This window comes from Aquarana catesbeiana, linkage group LG11 (genome assembly GCF_042186555.1).
Source record: "Aquarana catesbeiana isolate 2022-GZ linkage group LG11, ASM4218655v1, whole genome shotgun sequence".
Taxonomy (NCBI): domain Eukaryota; kingdom Metazoa; phylum Chordata; class Amphibia; order Anura; family Ranidae; genus Aquarana; species Aquarana catesbeiana.
Genome location: NC_133334.1, coordinates 109,759,021 through 109,777,596, shown reverse-complemented (window position 1 = coordinate 109,777,596; position 18,576 = coordinate 109,759,021). Strand labels below are relative to the sequence as shown.

The following is an 18,576-nucleotide window of genomic DNA, read 5'->3' as shown; positions in this document are numbered from 1 at the left end:
ATAGAGAACCCAGAGGGTAGCGTATCTTCTGACTGGTGGGATACCAAAAGGCTCTGTTCTAGGACCAATTCTGTTTAACTTATTTATAAATAATGTTGAGGTTGGAATAAGTAGTTCAATCTCAGTTCCTGATGATACAAAGCTAAGCAGAGTAATAACCTCACAACAGGATATAACTTTAAAAAAAGATCTCAATAAAATAGTGGGGTGAGCAGCTACCTGGCAAATGAAGTTTAATATTGAAAATTTTAAAGTAATGCACTTTGGGGGCTAAAAATATAATGCAAGTTACTCGCTGGGGAGAGAATCTGTTAAATACACAGAATGCATAAGAAACTGTGGAGTTTATTTACTAAAATTGGAGGGAGCTAAATCTGGTGCAGCTGTGCATGGTAGTTAATCAGCTTCTAACTTCAGCTTGTTCAATTAAGCTTTGACAAAAAAAAACAGGAAGCTGATTGGTTTCTATGCAGAGCTGCACCTGATTTTGCACTCTCCAGTTTTAGTATATCATCCCCAGTGTGCTGTATGCCCTCATCCTTATAAGGCATGTATACACATAGAGAACTAATATGTAGCTATGGACCTTTTGACGGACTTATAGAAAAAAAGCAAAAACACTGATATAAAAGCAGAAGTTGTTATTGTTTAACAACATTAAAATCAAGAATAAGACTACAAATGTAATTAAAAATATGTCTGCTTTTAGGTTCACATAGATATAATGATTCCAAAGAAAAATCCACATGCAACTTCAAAGTGGATTTTTCTTTACCAAGCTGCAGAATGCAAGGCTAGCAAACTATTGGCATGCATTAAAAAGGATATTTACTCAAGAGATAAGACTATAATTCTACCACTTTTCAAAACTCAGGTTCAGCTATGACTTGAGTATGCCATCCAGTTCTGTCACCATTCTCAGGAAGGATGAGCTGGAACTGGAGAGTCCAACAAAGGGCAACAAAGCTGATAAAGAGACTGGAGGACCTCAGTTATGAGTAATGACTACAAACATTAAACTTACTTCCATGGAGACAAGATGCTTAAAGCGGGATTCCGGCCAGCGAAATTTTTTTTTTAAAGTCAGCAGCTACAAACACTGTAGCTGCTGACTTTAAATAAGTAGACTTACCTGTCCTGGGTGCCCGCGATGTCGGCCGCCCAAGGCCGACCCGTCCCTCGGCTCTCGGGTCTCGGCACCGCCATCCTAACTACGGGAAACTGGCAATGGAGCCTTGCGGATTCACTGCCAGTTTCCTACTGCACATGCGCGAGCGGCGCGGCGCTCTGTGAATGGCCCCGTGGTTTTCTGGGAACACACACAGTTGCCAGAAGGCAACGGGGCCGCTCACCAAGGAACAGGACACGCCGCGGAATAGGAAGAGGCAGATTAGGAAGACTGCCTGGCAACAAGGGTCCGGGTAAGTTTAACATTTTTTTTTTTCAAATGTTTTTTTTTTATTTTTTTAGGATTTTTGGTGCAATTTTTTTTTCAGGGTGGCCCTCCACTTTAAGAGGAGATAAGATCACAATATACAAATATCTAAATAGTGATTCTAGCATAGGGGGTTAACTATTCATTTTAGGTCTTGTAAGAAGACACGTGGCCACTCAATGAAGTTGGATGACAAGAGGTGTCACCTTAAAAGGGGTTCTTTACTGTTATGCCGCGTACACACAGTCGAATTTTCCGACAACAAATGTTGGATGTGAGCTTGTTGGCAGAAAGTCTGACCGTGTGTATGCTCCATCAAACATTTGTTGGCGGACTTTCCTCCAACAAATGTTGGCCAGCAGGTTCTCAAATTTTCCGCCAACAAATTTTTGTTGTCGGACTTTCCGATCGTGTGTACACAAGTCTGTCGCACAAAAGTCCACGCATGCTCGGAATCAAGTACGAGCCGGAAGCGCTCGGTCTTATAAAAATAGCGTTCGTAATGGAGATATCACATTCGTGACACGACAAATTATGAAATCTCTCAATGCAGAGCATTCTCTTCTTCTTTATAATGGTATAATAATGAAGTTACTTTGCTGCTGATATTTACAGAGTTCAGACAAACTTATTTTTTATTATTTCTAGTGATCTCCAGAATAATATTTTTTTTTGTTGTTTTTTTTTTTCTCATGATCTCCAGAATAATCTTTTTTTTTTTTTTTTTTTCTAGTGATCTCCATGATTTTTTTTCTTGTGATCCCCAGAATAATCTTTTTTTGTCTTTTTTTTCTAGTGATCTCCATGATTTTTTTTTCTTGTGATCTTCAGAATAATCTTTTTTTTTTGTTTTTTTTCTAGTGATCTCCATAATAATTTTTTTTACATTTTGTGTGTCAAGTTACATAGTTACATAGTTACATAGTAGGTGAGGTTGAAAAAAGACACAAGTCCATCAAGTCCAACCTATGTGTGTGATTATGTGTCAGTATTACATTACATATCCCTGTATATTGCGGTCATTCAGGTGATTATCTAATAGTTTCTTGAAGCTATCAATGCTCCCCACTGAGACCACCGCCTGTGGAAGGGAATTCCACATCCTTGCCGCTCTTACAGTAAAGAACCCTCTACGTAGTTTAAGGTTAAACCTCTTTTCTTCTAATTGTAATGAGTGGCCACGAGTCTTATTAAACTCTCTTCTGCGAAAAAGTTTTATCCCTATTGTGGGGTCACCAGTTTTATTGTTCAGGTCTTTTTGCAAGATTTCCACATCCTGCGGAGAAGTTATTGCCCTGCTTAGCTTAGTATCGTCTGCAAATACAGAGATTGAACTGTTTATCCCATCCTCCAGGTCGTTTATGAACAAATTAAATAGGATTGGTCCCAGCACAGAACCCTGGGGAACCCCACTACCCACCCCTGACCATTCTGAGTACTCCCCATTTAACATAACATAAGTTAACATAACACCATTATTATCTTGTAATTTTTAACCTCAAAGGTACAACTATGTTGGGGTCCCTTGTTAACTTGACATTGTATTTTTGAACTGTACCTGCCTACTCACAAACAAACTGTCCTTTTTGAAGTAAAACACATAGCCAAGTATTTGTCAAAACAAAAAATTTGATTTTAATAGGGAGCACAAGGTCATAACAAAATAAAGAGGAAGGCAACGCTGGAGAAACAGTTGGAATTGGTGAAGCCTTTGTACCCCAGGGCAGACATCAATTATTTGACTGTCAAAATTGGTAACTGAGGAGTCTATTTAATAGGGAGCACAATATGGTCCAGGACTCTGAGAGATCAGGAGCAGCAGCAGATGACATATATGTCCCGAGGCTGTGGTCTTACAACAGCCTGCGTTTTTTGCCAGACCACACCAAACCCAGGCCATGACACTCAACACTTCCTTCCAAACTTCCTTCCATGCTGCTGTGGTGGGTGGGGTGGCTGTGGTGTTGGTGGTGTTGGTGGAGGTGGTGGAGGAGCATGGTCCAACTCACAGAGGTGTGTGTTCGCCCCTCATACCCTTGTTTAGGGCCTTCAGAATAATCTCTTTGCTTATAGTGTGTTGGGCCTCCTCCATGTGTTCTAATTTGCTGGCAGTGACACATCCAAACGCCTCGTGGCCACCAGGGGTCGTGGTAATTGCCTCAGTAGCATGTTTGAGGAAAGCAGCCGCGCACTCCTTCAGGTTCCTTGCCTTTCTGGTCCTTTTGGTTGGAGGGCAGAGGGGAGGAGCCTGGGATTCGGTCAGGCTGCTTGCCACAGGCTCCTCCTGGCTGAGACTTTCCTGTGTATGAAAATGGTACATAGTTTAGCTAATGATCCTCCGTCCTCCACTCACAGATCATATGTACGTCGCCCGCGTGTTATGCTTTATATACACTGCGCATGTGTGAAACTCCGCCCCGTCCTTCTTTCTAGTGTATTCCCCGCCTCTTCTCTTTCGGGGCAGAGGGAGAGCACATGACGGAGACACAGCAGGTGTTCATGCCTATTTTGATTAAAATAAGTTTATTACATTGTTGTCTAGATGTGTTTGAAACTATTATGAAATGACAACTTGATTCAGTGTAAGGAGAGGACACTCAGCAGCTTGTTTACACATCTGGATGCAGGAGCATTAGTGTGGGACAGCATAACAACCATGTTATGGAGTCCCACGCATGTGCTCCAGTGGATACTAGGGGTATCTCCATGTGTGAAACTTGCACAAAACAGGTAAGTATTCCAGCTTTTGAAAGTGAAAAAATCATGTCTTCAGCTTGGAACTCTGTCAAAACAGACAATTGGACAACACTTCCAAGCAATGTTTCATATTACTAGTTCTAGCCTAAAATATCTGTCTGCTAAGTATACCTGTTTTGTATTCACATAGGGGAGAAAAGAATAGGGACATCTGAGGACACCAGTAACCCCACACCTAATGAACAAAGGGAACTCACCACATAACATGAGAATGTGGATGCAGAGGTTCAGGAAGTGCTGGGTGAAGTGGTCGAAATGGTGTCGACAACAGGTAAGTGTCTGAGACCACAGCTTCAGGTAATAGATGGATGCCTGCATATTTATAATACATGGTGTGTTTTTTTATTTTTAGGTGATGTGGATGTTGTGGAAGAAGAAACTCACTTCAGCAGTGCAAGTGCACAAGTACTCATCAGTGAGATCATGGTGTGCAATCGTGATTTGGAAAAGATGAAGCAAAACATCCAAAAAAGACTGAGCAACATCATTGATATTTTAGGCAAAATCTAAACCAAAAACAAATTTGTTGTCGTTATTGTTGTACGCATTTTTACAGTTTTAAATGAATTGCAAAGCCAAATTTTGAAGATGCACACAGTGTGTCAACATGTGCTATCTGCCATCATGGGATATCAATGTACGCGTTTTGTGGGTGCAACCCCTTCCTCCAAACTAAAGTAGGTGAGAGGAAGGGGTTGCACCCCCGAAACACGTCCATTGATACACTATGATGAGATCTAGCACATGTTGACACACTGGGGCTTATTTAAAAAAAAGCAAAACCACTTTGCACTACAAGAGCAATGCAAGTGCACTTGAAAGTGCACTTGTAGGGCAAAGTGGATTGTCCTTTCTGAAATAAGGCCCAGTGTGTCAACATGTGCTAGCTCCCATTGTTTGGGATCAATGGACGTGTTTCGGGGGTGCAACCCCTTCCTCTCACCTACTTTAGTTTGGAGGAAGGGGTTGCACCCACAAAACGCATACATTCATATCCCATGATGGCAGATAGCACATGTTGACACACTGTGTGTTTGGTGGCTTTAGCAAAATAGATGTAGGGAAAATACACACATTTTAGGCATGGGATCATGAGGGAAATCCAAATTTTGAGTCCCAATTTGTGTGCATCTTCAAAATTTGGCTTTTAGAGGGGTAAGATCACCCCATCTGATGAAGGCAAAATCAACACAGTTTTGACATACTAATGTCTCATATGGCCTTCACTGTAGCAAAGTTGAACTTTGTAAGTTCCTGAGTTGGGAATGTGTATGTTATGTTTTTATACATGCCTGTTTAGCCCCCAAAAAAGGCAAATTTATGTCAAACATACATGTTATACACCAAGATGTTGGTTTGTGGCAAAAAAGGCTATATCTACTGTCAAACATACATGTTATACACCAAAGATGTTGGTTTGTTAAAAAACCCTTTTATAACGCACATGTGAATGTGCTTGGCGTAAAATGTTTTATAATATAACAGATATATAGGGCGCATCAATAGTGCAATATTTTTAATGTGAACCTGTTGAATTTTTACATATGTTAAAGTGCTCCAGTGCATAAGCAGTACATATTCTGTGTTTGTAATAAAGTGAATTTAGTGCAACATATCAAATGTCCTCAAGTTCATCTGAGAAAAACACACAAAATTCTTCTTAGTAAATCCAATCACCACATATAAAGTGCACATGCTTTCTTATTCATGCTTCACCCGGAGTGGTAAATCTAAGCGCTCACCAGACAGTAGTGGCCACAAAGTGACCCTCAGGCATGAAAACAGCTATATATCTTCAAAGGTACTTTTCCAGATATCCTGGCAGAAGGACTTCAATCACCAGTCAGCAGAAATTGTATATAACTTTTATATCTGAGCCTCGGTGCATCAATGCATCAACTAAATCTGCAAAAAGTGTCTCCCCAAGAAAGCCACAGTGCTTGGATAGTGTAAAAACGTCTTTATTCCAAGTAAACAAAGCTTCCAAAAAATGTGCAGGTACAGGACGAAAATCAGACTGGGCTACAGTTGAGGAGGTAAAGCAAAGACCGAGCGCTACCTTGTGTTGCTGGATTAGCGTCTCGGCATGCGTCCCAGCTGATCCAGGAAAGGAGGACTTGTGAGTGTGTCTCGAGCCTCCCTTTCAATACATTTCACGCTGTGCGCGCGTCTTCAAGAAAATGGGGATAAAATGTTTTATACTCAACAATGTGTGGCTTCTTCTTTCAATGCTCAATACCATTTAGTGGTGGAATTACCGGGGTCGCAACAGTTGCAGTTGCGACGGGGCCCGGCATTCCGCCACTGTGGGGGGGGCCAGCGGGGTTGCTCTTCACACACGCTCTGAGCGGAGATCGTGTGTCACATAACAATAGCACAGAGAGACACCGGAGGCGGCATTAATGTTCTATTTGTCGGTCCTCTCTGGCACGGATGAGAGAGGACACACAGCTGATCTCACGGCTCCCCCTTCTCCCCCCTCCCTCTCCTGTGTGCTCCGCGGGCAGTCTAGTGTGAAGCTAAAGAGCTCACATTTCCGGCGGAGCACACAGGAGAGGGGAGGGGGGAGAAGGGGGAGCCGTGAGATCAGCTGTGTGTCCTCTCTCATCCGTGCCAGAGAGGACCGACAAATAGAACATTAATGCCGCCGGTGTCTCTCTGTGCTATTGTTATATGACACACGATCTCCGCTCAGAGCCGTGCTGTCCGGCACTGATGGGATCTAATAGCATTCACTATGATGGGCACTGATAGCATTCACTGATGGGCACTGATAGAAGGCACTGATGGGCACTGATGAGCACTGATAGAAGGCACTGATAGAAGGCACTGATGGGCACTGATAGAAGGCACTGATGGTCACTGATGAGCACTGATAGAAGGCACTGATGAGCACTGATAGAAGGCACTGATGAGCACCGATAGAAGGCACTGACTGATGAGCACTAATAGAAGGCACTGATGGGCACTGATGAGCACTGATAGAAGGTACTGATGAGCACTGATAGAAGGCACTGATGAGCACTGATAGAAGGCACTGATGGGCACTGATGAGCACTGATAGAAGGCACTGATGGGCACTGATGAGCACTGATAGAAGGCACTGATAGAAGGCATTGATGGGCACTGATAGAAGGCACTGATGGGCACTGATAGAAGGCACTGATGGGCACTGATGAGCACTGATAGAAGGCACTGATGAGCACTGATAGAAGGCACTGATGAGCACTGATAGAAGGCACTGACTGATGAGCACTAATAGAAGGCACTGATGGGCACTGATGAGCACTGATAGAAGGTACTGATGAGCACTGATAGAAGGCACTGATGAGCACTGATAGAAGGCACTGATGAGCACTGATAGAAGGCACTGACTGGTGACCACTAATAGAAGGCACTGATGGGCACTGATGAGCACTGATAGAAGGTACTGATGAGCACTGATAGAAGGCACTGATGGGCACTGATGAGCACTGATAGAAGGTACTGATGAGCACTGATAGAAGGCACTGATGGGCACTGATAGAAGGCACTGATGAGCACTGATAGAAGGCACTGATGGGCACTGATGAGCACTGATAGAAGGCACTGATAGAAGGCACTGATGAGCACTGATAGATGGCACTGATGAGCACTGATAGAAGGCACTGATGGGCACTGATGAGCATTGACAGAAGGCACTGATGAGCACTGATAGAAGGCACTGATGGGCACTGATGAGCACTGATAGAAGGCACTGATAGAAGGCACTGATGAGCACTGATAGACGGCACTGATGAGCACTGATAGAAGGCACTGATGGGCACTGACGAGCACTGATAGAAGGCACTGATAGAAGGCACTGATGGGCACTGATAGAAGGCACTGATGGGCACTGATAGAAGGCACTGATGGGCACTGATGAGCACTGATAGAAGGCACTGATGGGCACTGATGAGCACTGATAGAAGGCACTGATGAGCACTGATAGAAAGCACTGATGAGCACTGATAGAAGGCACTGACTGATGAGCACTAATAGAAGGCACTGATGGGCACTGATGAGCACTGATAGAAGGTACTGATGAGCACTGATAGAAGGCACTGATGGGCACTGATAGAAGGCACTGATGAGCACTGATAGAAGGCACTGATGGGCACTGATGAGCACTGATAGAAGGCACTGATAGAAGGCACTGATGAGCACTGATAGACGGCACTGATGAGCACTGATAGAAGGCACTGATGGGCACTGAGGAGCACTGATAGAAGGCACTGATGGGCACTGATAGAAAGCACTGATGAGCACTGATAGAAGGCACTGATGGGCACTGATGAGCACTGATAGAAGGCACTGATAAAAGGCACTGATGAGCACTGATAGACGGCACTGATGAGCACTGATAGAAGGCACTGATGGGCACTGATGAGCACTGATAGAAGGCACTGATGGGCACTGATAGAAGGCACTGATGAGCACTGATAGACGGCACTGATGAGCACTGATAGAAGGCACTGATGGGCACTGATGAGCACTGATAGAAGGCACTGATAGAAGGCACTGATGAGCACTGATAGATGGCACTGATGAGCACTGATAGAAGGCACTGATGGGCACTGATGAGCACTGATAGAAGGCACTGATGGGCACTGATAGAAGGCACTGATGAGCACTGATAGAAGGCACTGATGAGCACTGATAGAAGGGACTGATAGAAGGCACTGATGAGCACTGATAGACGGCACTGATGCGCACTGATAGAAGGCACTGATGGGCACTGATGAGCGCTGATAGAAGGCACTGATAGAAGGCACTGATGGGCACTGATAGAAGGCACTGATGGGCACTGATAGAAGGCACTGATGGGCACTGATGAGCACTGATAGAAGGCACTGATGGGCACTGATGATCACTGATAGAGGCACTGATAGAAGGCACTGATGAGCACTGATAGGAGGCACTGACTGATGAGCACTAATAGAAGGCACTGATGGGCACTGATGAGCACTGATAGAAGGTACTGATGAGCACTGATAGAAGGCACTGATGGGCACTGATAGAAGGCACTGATGAGCACTGATAGAAGGCACTGATGAGCACTGATGAGCACTGATAGAAGGGACTGATAGAAGGCACTGATGAGCACTGATAGATGGCACTGATGAGCACTGATAGAAGGCACTGATGGGCACTGATGAGCACTGATAGAAGGCACTGATGGGCACTGATAGAAGGCACTGATGAGCACTGATAGAAGGCACTGATGGGCACTGATGAGCACTGATAGAAGGCACTGATAGAAGGCACTGATGAGCACTGATAGAAGGCACTGATGAGCACTGATAGAAGGCACTGATGGGCACTGATAGAAGGCACTGATGAGCACTGATAGAAGGCACTAATGGGCACTGATGAGCACTGATAGAAGGCACTGATGAGCACTGATAGAAGGCACTGATGGGCACTGATGAGCACTGATAGAAGGCACTGATGAGCACTGATAGAAGGCACTGATGAGCACTGATAGAAGGCACTAATGGGCACTGATGAGCACTGATAGAAGGCACTGATGAGCACTGATAGAAGGCACTGATGGGCACTGATGAGCACTGATAGAAGGCACTGATGAGCACTGATAGAAGGCACTGATGGGCACTGATAGGCAGCACTGATGGGCACTGATAGATGGCACTGATGATTGGGGCACTGATCATCAGTGTAATGAATTTACTGACATTCTTGACAGTTAACGGCAGTCCTTTCCTCACACAGACACAGCGTATGAGGAAAGGGCTGTGGATAACCGGTAAGTCTGTTTACATGTGATCAGCTGACATCACATGGTAAAGGGCCGATGTGATTGCGCTGGATGCACGTCCCAGGGGTCATGCAGGAAGCACGGTTTTGGGAGGATGTCCATGGACACTCTCCCAAAATTGGAAGCCCGGGGCTCGGATGGAAGGGGGGCCCATCATGGTTTGTTGCACCGGGGCCCTGAAGGTTCTAGTTACGCCTCTGATACCATTTTTTAAAGTTAGTTGATGTAGTTACAGGGACAATGGGGGTTATTTACTAAAGGCAAATCCACTTTGCACTACAAGTACACTTGCAGTACACTTGTAGTGCAAAGTGGATTTGCCTTTAGTAAATAACCCCCACTGTGCTGTACAATTTGCCAAAATCAGGCCATTTTAGGGACTCCAAGCAATTAATTCATAGAGTTGAAAAGGATGATTATTTTTATTATTAATGCATTACATACATGTATCAAATGAGTTACATTTGCACTTCTGAAGAAAATGTCCAAAATAAAAAGGCCAATTGAGAACCTAGGAGACAGATAAGAAACACAAACAGTAATTCAAATGAAATATGAGTTTAGTTTTTTTTTTTAATTATTACACAGATTCAAGATTTTCTTGTAAATCAACTGCCCCCTACCCACGAAGTACTCGACACAGTTTTGCCGTACTTTGCAGGTGCTTTGGGGGGGCAAGCCAGGACGGCCACTTTCAAGCGCCGTCATTGTTTGGTCAGGTGAAAAGTCGGCCTCAGTCGCAACTGAGGCCAGATAGTCGGCTGCATTCTTCTGAAGGTAATTGTGAAGAATGCAGCAGCTCAAGACAATGTGATTGAGTTTGTATTCGGCCATGTTGATGGCCGTAAGGAAAAGCCAGATCTGGCTGACCATTATGGCAAAGGCATTCTCGACCACTCTTCTGGCACGGGCCAGCCGGTAATTAAAACCCCTCTGCTCTGGGGTCAGGGTCCTCATGGGGAATGGCCTCATCAGTTCCCCCGGTGCAAAGGCCTCATCCGCCAAAAACGAACTTGAGGCCCGCAATGTTATCCTCTGGAGGTGGCAACCCCAAGGTGCCATTTTGAAAATGCCGGTAAAATTGTGTCTGGGCAATCACTCCTTTATCAGATATATGGCCATTCTTCCCTACGTCCTGGTATAGGAATTCATAATTCGCCATCACCACCGCCAACATCATGATACTACTGAACCCCTTATAGTTGAAGTAGTATGACCCCGAGTTGGGGGTTGGGACGATCCGGACATGCTTCCCATCAATCGCACCACCACAATTGGGAAATTCCCACTGGTGGTGGAATTGGAAGGTCACAGTCTGCCATTCCTGTGGGTTGGAAGGAATTTGTGGAGTCAAACAAGTAAAAAAAATTAGTACTTTTGCACTTAACATTGCAAGCAGATTAGACACAAACATTTTTGGCCAACATAAGTATAACATTTATTGAAATGAGTATTTAAAGACAAAAGTATAAGGTCCACTTATCAGATTCCTCGCCCCTCTGAGGGCCCATTGTAAAAATTTTAGGGTGAGGGGGAGAGATGTTTTGGACAGGTAACCTTCTCCACTTCATTGAGAGCTGAATGCATAAATAATGTGTGTTACTTTGGCCAGCCCCTCCTTACTTACACTATTGGCAGCCCACTGGACAGGTAAGTGTCATAATCCAAAAATATGAATACACACTGTCCAAATTGAAGCACATTTTTACATACTGCAATTCCCTTTCAAGATAATAGGAGAAGAAAACTTTAAACAGTACCATTTGAAAGTATTCAGGCAGGCACTTCCACTACATGCTTTGGTGAATTCATCCATAAATATGAACACAAAAGAAGTAGGTATAGTGTGTATGGGTTTGGCAAAGTCAGCAGTATTGGTATTGGTTGACATAGCGGTTGGGGGGGGGGAGGGTTCCAAATGAGTTTGGCCTCCCCCCCCCAAAAAAAAGCCTCTTGCACTATGCCTGACTTTAAGGGCAACAATAACATTTGGACACATTTTAGGGGGTGTTTAGGGTAAGCACTACAATGGAGCTGACAAAATACATTGTTAAGTGACTAGGCTAGGTGTGTATGGGCCCAGGATAGCATGCTGAGGAGGTTAGTGAAGGCAAATATGCATAAAAGACAAAAATGGAGCATTAAAAGCTTACAGCATGCATGAGGACAATGAGGACATTCACAGCATATTACAATCATGGTAATTATGGAATGACAAAATATATACAATACATTAGCAAACATTAAATTCATAGAATGTGATGTTAAAGGATAAAACTTACCTTAATATAGTCGTTCTGCAGGACCTGAATGATGGCAGAACAGGTCTCTTGAATAATGATTCCCAGAGCCTGGGGGGAGATCCCAGTCGTGAACTTTAGGTCCTGGAGGCCTCTCCCTGTCGCCAAGTACCACAAGGTGGTGATGAGCCTTTGCTCGGGAGAGATGGCTTGCTGCATGCAGGTGTCCTGCTTCGTAATATAAGGAGTTAGCAAAGCCAAGAGATGGTGAAAGACGGGGTCCGTCATCCGGAGATAGTTCCTGAAATCATCAGGATTATTCTCCTGGAGCTCCCGCAACAAAGGCATATAACAGAATTGGTCACGATTAAGCAACCGATTCTTGGTCCAAGAACTCTTCCTCCCCCTGTTCATGGACTGGACTTGGATCAAAGCAAAAACTCCAACACCAAGTCCAACAACAGCACGAACTCTACGACGAGTACGTAATCGCAACATGGCTAATAAACGAACGGCTGCTGAGAACGAACAGAACGCACTGAAAATCAAAAAGGACCTGACAAGAATGAGCTGAAAATCAGAAACGACCGGACAAGAACACACTGAAAATCAGAAGCGAACTATAAATAGAATGCACTGAAATATAGAAACAAACTGACAAGCACGCACTGAAGAAAGGATACAAACCGACAAGCACAACCTGAAAAGCAGAAACGAACTGAAAAGCACAAGGTTGGAAAGCGAGGATCATCTCTCACCAAACTTCTACTAACACAAGATAAACATGAGATTAGCAGAAGGAGCCCAAAGGGTGGCGCACTGGCTATTGAACTTCCTTTTTATTGGCCGTCGTACATCTTGTACATCACTACGTTCGTAATTGTTGGCCAACATTTGTGTGACCGTGTGTATGCAAGACAAGTTGGAACCAAGACCCTTTGACAAAAATCCACGGTTTTGTTGTCGGAAAGTCCGATCGTGTGTACGGGACATTAGGCCGCTTTCACACGGATAGATAGAATTCAGCTTTTAGCTGCGGATAAATTAATTTATCTACTGCACCTAAACTCAGACAATGCTTTCCTAGGACCCCATTCACACACTGCTGTGTTTAGCGACGGTTTCGTTACATGGGGTTTTGTACGGTTCAAAAAAATTTATTTGACTGCGTCCAGGACTGATTTATCGCAGCTATCTTTACATAACCGCAAGTAATCACAGTGTACCATTTCACCTGCGGATAGCAGCAGCAACAAGGAAAGAAAAACAACAAAAAGCATGTCAGAAATGGCCAGAATGTTCCGCTGCAGCTAAACGCAGCCGCATGTAAACGCATGTAATCGCTGCTAATCGCAATGTAAAACTGCAAGTGATCGCTGTGCCTGGAGTCTTGAAATTATGGAAAATAACAAAACACGCTTTTACCAGTGGCAGAAGAGCCGCCCACGTGAAAGAGGCCTTAGAGTAGTAAGCATGTGGAACTCCTTTATAAAGTTGGTGCTGTCAGTGGGGAGTGTCGATAATTTAAAAAACTTGTAGACTGGCATTTTAGCTATATCAATATACAGAGATATGGGGATTAGTAGTGAAATAAGCACATAAAAAAAACACGCGTGTGGGTGGGGCCACTCTGCCTGAACATGGGAGGCCCTTCACCATGAACACACTCATCAATACCCGGAACCAGGTGGGAACTGCGGTCATGTGAGAATCAAACATTCATGTCGTTTCCTGACTTAGAGATGAGCCATGTCGCTGTGTGTAGTAATAAAAGTACAGAGTTCCTCTGAAAAACCCTGCCTCGTGTCACTACGCACTGTTGCCTGATGTGTTTTGCAATTCAGAGGGACACCATTCAGAGGGACACCACTGAGCCTATGCCCTCTTCACCAGTGTAGCATACCTCTGCCACCTCACTCCCAGTGACAGAATGGGGTCCCGCCATGCATCTAACGGGGACCTCATGCCAGGGGCGAACTGACCATTCGGGCACTCAGGCTCTGCCCGAGGGCCCCATGCCACTAAGGGGCCCCATCAGGGTTGCCAGCCTCAATAAAACCAGGGACAGTATGTAAAAAATTGTGTTTTTTAAAAAAATCCCAAGATTATAGCTGCCCCGCCTCCAGTACCTTTTCAGTGTGTGTATATTGTGTGTCTGTGTGTGTATACTGTATGTGTGTATGTGTGTATACTGTTTGGCCCCCTTAATCGATTGCTTGGGGGCCCCATAATCTCCTATTGTCCGGGGGCCCCATAATCTTCTCCTATTGCCTCGGGGCCCCATAATCTCCCAATTCCCCGGGGGCCCCATGAGTTGTCAGTTGGCCGCTGCCTCATGCACGCAATTGTTAACTGCTTCCTTACTGTACCATGTGGTCAGGCTTAAGGCCTCTGTTCGGTCCAAGATGCTACGGTTAATTCCTTCTCAGCCTGGGTCTAAATAACCCATAGGTAACCTGCCTACACACACACCCGTTGAACTGGATGGACTGGTGACTTTATTTAAAGTATAACTAAAGGCAAAACTTTTTTTGTTTTTAGTTATGGCTAGAGTGGAGAGGGATTAGAACACCTCTTAGCTTTTATTGCTGTCTGTGTCCGCATTAGGGTTATTCAAGCTCTCTATTTGTCCTTTTCATTATCATTGAAAGTGAAAGAAAATCCCACATTTTGGGTTGTCCCCAGAAAAGTAATAGAAGGAAAATCTTCCAATGGGGACACTAGTTCTGGTGCCTAGAGGGGCCCCAAAGTATCCCCTTAATTTGCAGGGATTTCCTCTCACTTCCTGTTTTTGCTTTGGGACAGGAAGCAAAGGTAAGTTTCCACAATGGGACACAGATGGCAAAAAAAAATTCTGACAGGGGTTATAACCCTCCCTTACACTATCCAAAATGTAAAATAAAAATAAAAAGTTTTGCCTATTGTTCTACTTTCACCTTACCAACTATGCAACTATGTAATTAATAATTTTCCTACAAAAAAGAATGTAATGTTTTACATCCCCTTACCATTTCAGTCTGTCCCAAGTTATACTTTTATTTCAACTGACGTATATTTCTCTTTTTTGCAAACATAAGAACTATACTTTGTGAACTTGACTTCTCCGATTAGCCTTTACCCTGCTCATGCAACTGCCTCACTACTTTTCTCAAAAATCTGCACATAGTTTGAGGGCTGGTTTACACCACAATTTCTGCATTCTGGATGCATTTCTACTGTGTTCCAGTATGTTTTTGATGTGTGTCAGTGTGTTTTTTCCTTTCCTTTCTTTTTTCTTAACCACAATTGAGTACAAATGCAATTCATGTTGTAAAGTGCTGCGCAAACTGTTGGCGCTATATAAAACCTGTATAATAATAATATTAATAATTCTATTTTCATGTGATTTCCAGTGCGACTATGTAGTGTGACTTGCTTGGGACTCTAATGCCCCGTACACACGGTCGGATTTTCCGACGGAAAAAGTGTGGTAGGACCTTGTTGTCGGAAATTCCGATCGTGTGTAGGCTCCATCACACATTTTCCATCGGATTTTCCGACACACAAAGTTTGCGAGCAGGATATAAAATTTTCCGACAACAAAATCCGTTGTCGGAAATTCCGATCGTGTGTACACAAATCCGACGGACAAAGTGCCATGCATGCTCAGAATAAATAAAGAGATGAAAGCTATTGGCCATTGCCCCGTTTATAGTCCCAACGTACGTGTTTTACATCACCGTGTTTAGAACGATCGGATTTTCCGACAACTTTGTGTGACCGTGTGTATGCAAGACAAGTTTGAGCCAACATCCGTTGGAAAAAATCCTAGGATTTTGTTGTCGGAATGTCCGAACAAAGTCCGACCGTGTGTACGGGGCATTATGTTTCTTCAATGCGACTTTACTCACATAAGTTGCATCGGCAATAGATAAAAAGCAATTCCTATGAGACTATGATTAGATCAGTGTTTTTTTTTTAAACCTCACCTCTCCTCCCAGGTCATCTTTGTTGCTTAAGAACTCTCATCCCAAGCACATTCCATTCACACGTAAGCGTAACAGAAATGTGCATTCCCATTCACATTTTTTCCCCACATTTTTCCACACGTAAACTTGCATCGTGCATAGGGTGGCCCATTCACTTGAATACTGTAGGCTGTCCTGCATGCAACAAATACCGCAAAGCAGCTCAAGAACCTTTTTGGTCATAGAACATCGCATGTATTTTCAGTGCTCATTGTGGCGCATTTGTAGTGTGTTGTGTCTTGCTAACTGTGATTAGGGTGTCATTAACAATTACGCTGCAGTCACATCTCCGCATTTATGAATGTGCCACTACGATAATGGCAATGCAAGCGCGTTTCAAAAAAGCGGGTTGCTGCATGTATGGAAATGTGCAGATGTGAATGCATAACAACACATGTGTGATGCACAGTTGCACTGCGTTTCCAAAACGTGCAGATGTGAATGCAGGCTTATTTGGTAATGACAACCCAATCGTGGTTAGTGATCAAAGTAACATACACAAGAATGCCAGGACCCAAGATTTCCCAGTGTGATTCCTTGGACCAGGTCACCTTCTTCCATTGCGCTGTGGTCAAGTTCTGATACTCACGTGTCCATTGTAGGTGCTTTTGGCTGTGGACACAGGCCTGCATGGGCACCCTGACCAGTCTTTGGCTATGCAGCCCCATACACAAAAACTGTGATACCCATTTTTTCTGCTCTCAATACATTAACCTCAGGCACAACATGTTTACTTGCTTCCTAATATATCTCACCGACTTTCAGATGCCGTTGTAACAACATAATCAGTGTTATTCACTTTACCTGTGTAGTGCCCCCTACCTTTATTTTTTGATAGAGTAGGATATAGAGACAGGTAAATTTGTCCAGGCCTGTGTTCTTTGCTAGGCCTGGATGGTAATTCGGGGTTGGAAGTGTCAGAATAGAAGGGGGTGTGGCCGCCTACATTTGGGCTCAGGAAAACCTTCTCTGCTTGGTGGATTCTGCTGGAGAGAGAGAATGGGCTGAGACCTGAGTGGCAGGAAACCCATGTGAGAGGATTGACCAATGGTTAATTTCTTCGGTCAAGGAGAGGTCTCACATAAAAGGGGGGTCACATGCTCTGGGAGGGGTTCACAGATTCAGTTCGGGATTCAGAGTCCACAAGTTAGGCCCAGAGGCACGGGAGTTCAGAGATCCCGGAGCCCTGGTGCCGGAAGAGAATCCAGGGGGGCCGAGAGCCTAGAACCTGGATAAGGAGTCAGCATGTAGTCGACAAGGAACCACTGGACGCTCCCATGCGGGGAGATGCCAGTCAAGAAAAGGAGGTAGTAAGAGCAAAGCGGCAGACGAAAACCTGGGTGATCGACTTTCTGCGAGTAGAACATGGACTGTTTATTGGGAGAGAGAGCAAAGGGAGTGCAAACCCAGAGGAGCCAAGAGAGGAACTTATACTGTGGATTCAAGGACCACAGTTTCAAAGGATGTTGGTATGCGGGTCATAAGGAAGGTGGTGTAGGTGTTGACCTTAAAGAACCAATACCCCAAAGGAAGCATATTGCGTTAAGCGGAGGAGCTATTCAGAGTAGTGAATCCTCAGCCAGATATCTTAAAGAAGAAGCCATAAGCTGCAGTGGGAAATCATTACAGAAGACATTATTCAGAGTAATGTTCACCTGTGGGATTCAGGGAGTGCTGCATTACACAAAAAGGAAAGGAACCAGGAAAGAATTAAAACCACCGCCTGGCAACAATATGGGGCCTCATGGGGCATCTCATATACTTCACTGGAGAGCCTCACGGATTTAATCCCAAATAAAGAAACTTAAAGTGTAACTTTGACGGTTTGGTGTTATGTGGGTGCATGGGAGATTGGAAGCGGAGTGATTGGCAAAGGTAAGGAACTAAAACTCAGCAGCTCCCAAGGGAGTAGTGCGCTACACCTGTCATTGATCTTCGTGTTATGGCTGATCGATGTGTATTTTAGCTTCATAATTAGATATGTGTATATAGTTCCACTATGATGAAAAGTGGACCATGTGTGCAACAATCAGTTTTATTTTTTCAGTTGACAGTACGCAGAATAAATCACTAATAATATTAATCAGAATCATTATAAATGCTCGTTCATGCAGTGTTCCTCCTGTTATGTTTAATGTTTTGCAGGTGAATGACTATATATTTATAGTTCTTTATTTATTTCAGACTCAATACTAATGCAGATGTCTCTCACTGTGCTAGCCAAGGGACTTTTAGGTTCTTCCATTGTCTGTGCCTATCTTTATACACCTGAACTCTACCCCACTGTGCTCAGGTAAGCCTATCAATCAGAAAGACCTACAAAGTGCGTACAAAGTGCTG

General features: G+C 44.1%; 1 protein-coding gene across 1 annotated transcript in view; it reads left to right on the top strand.

Moving 5' to 3' along the window:
• The window catches only part of LOC141112243 (solute carrier family 22 member 6-like), a 154,901-nt gene that overhangs the window by 109,955 nt on the left and 26,370 nt on the right, over positions 1–18,576 (top strand). The window contains exon 8 of the mRNA XM_073604871.1: positions 18,421–18,529. Coding sequence (XP_073460972.1) covers positions 18,421–18,529 — 109 coding nt within the window. The remainder of the gene's footprint in view (positions 1–18,420; positions 18,530–18,576) is intronic.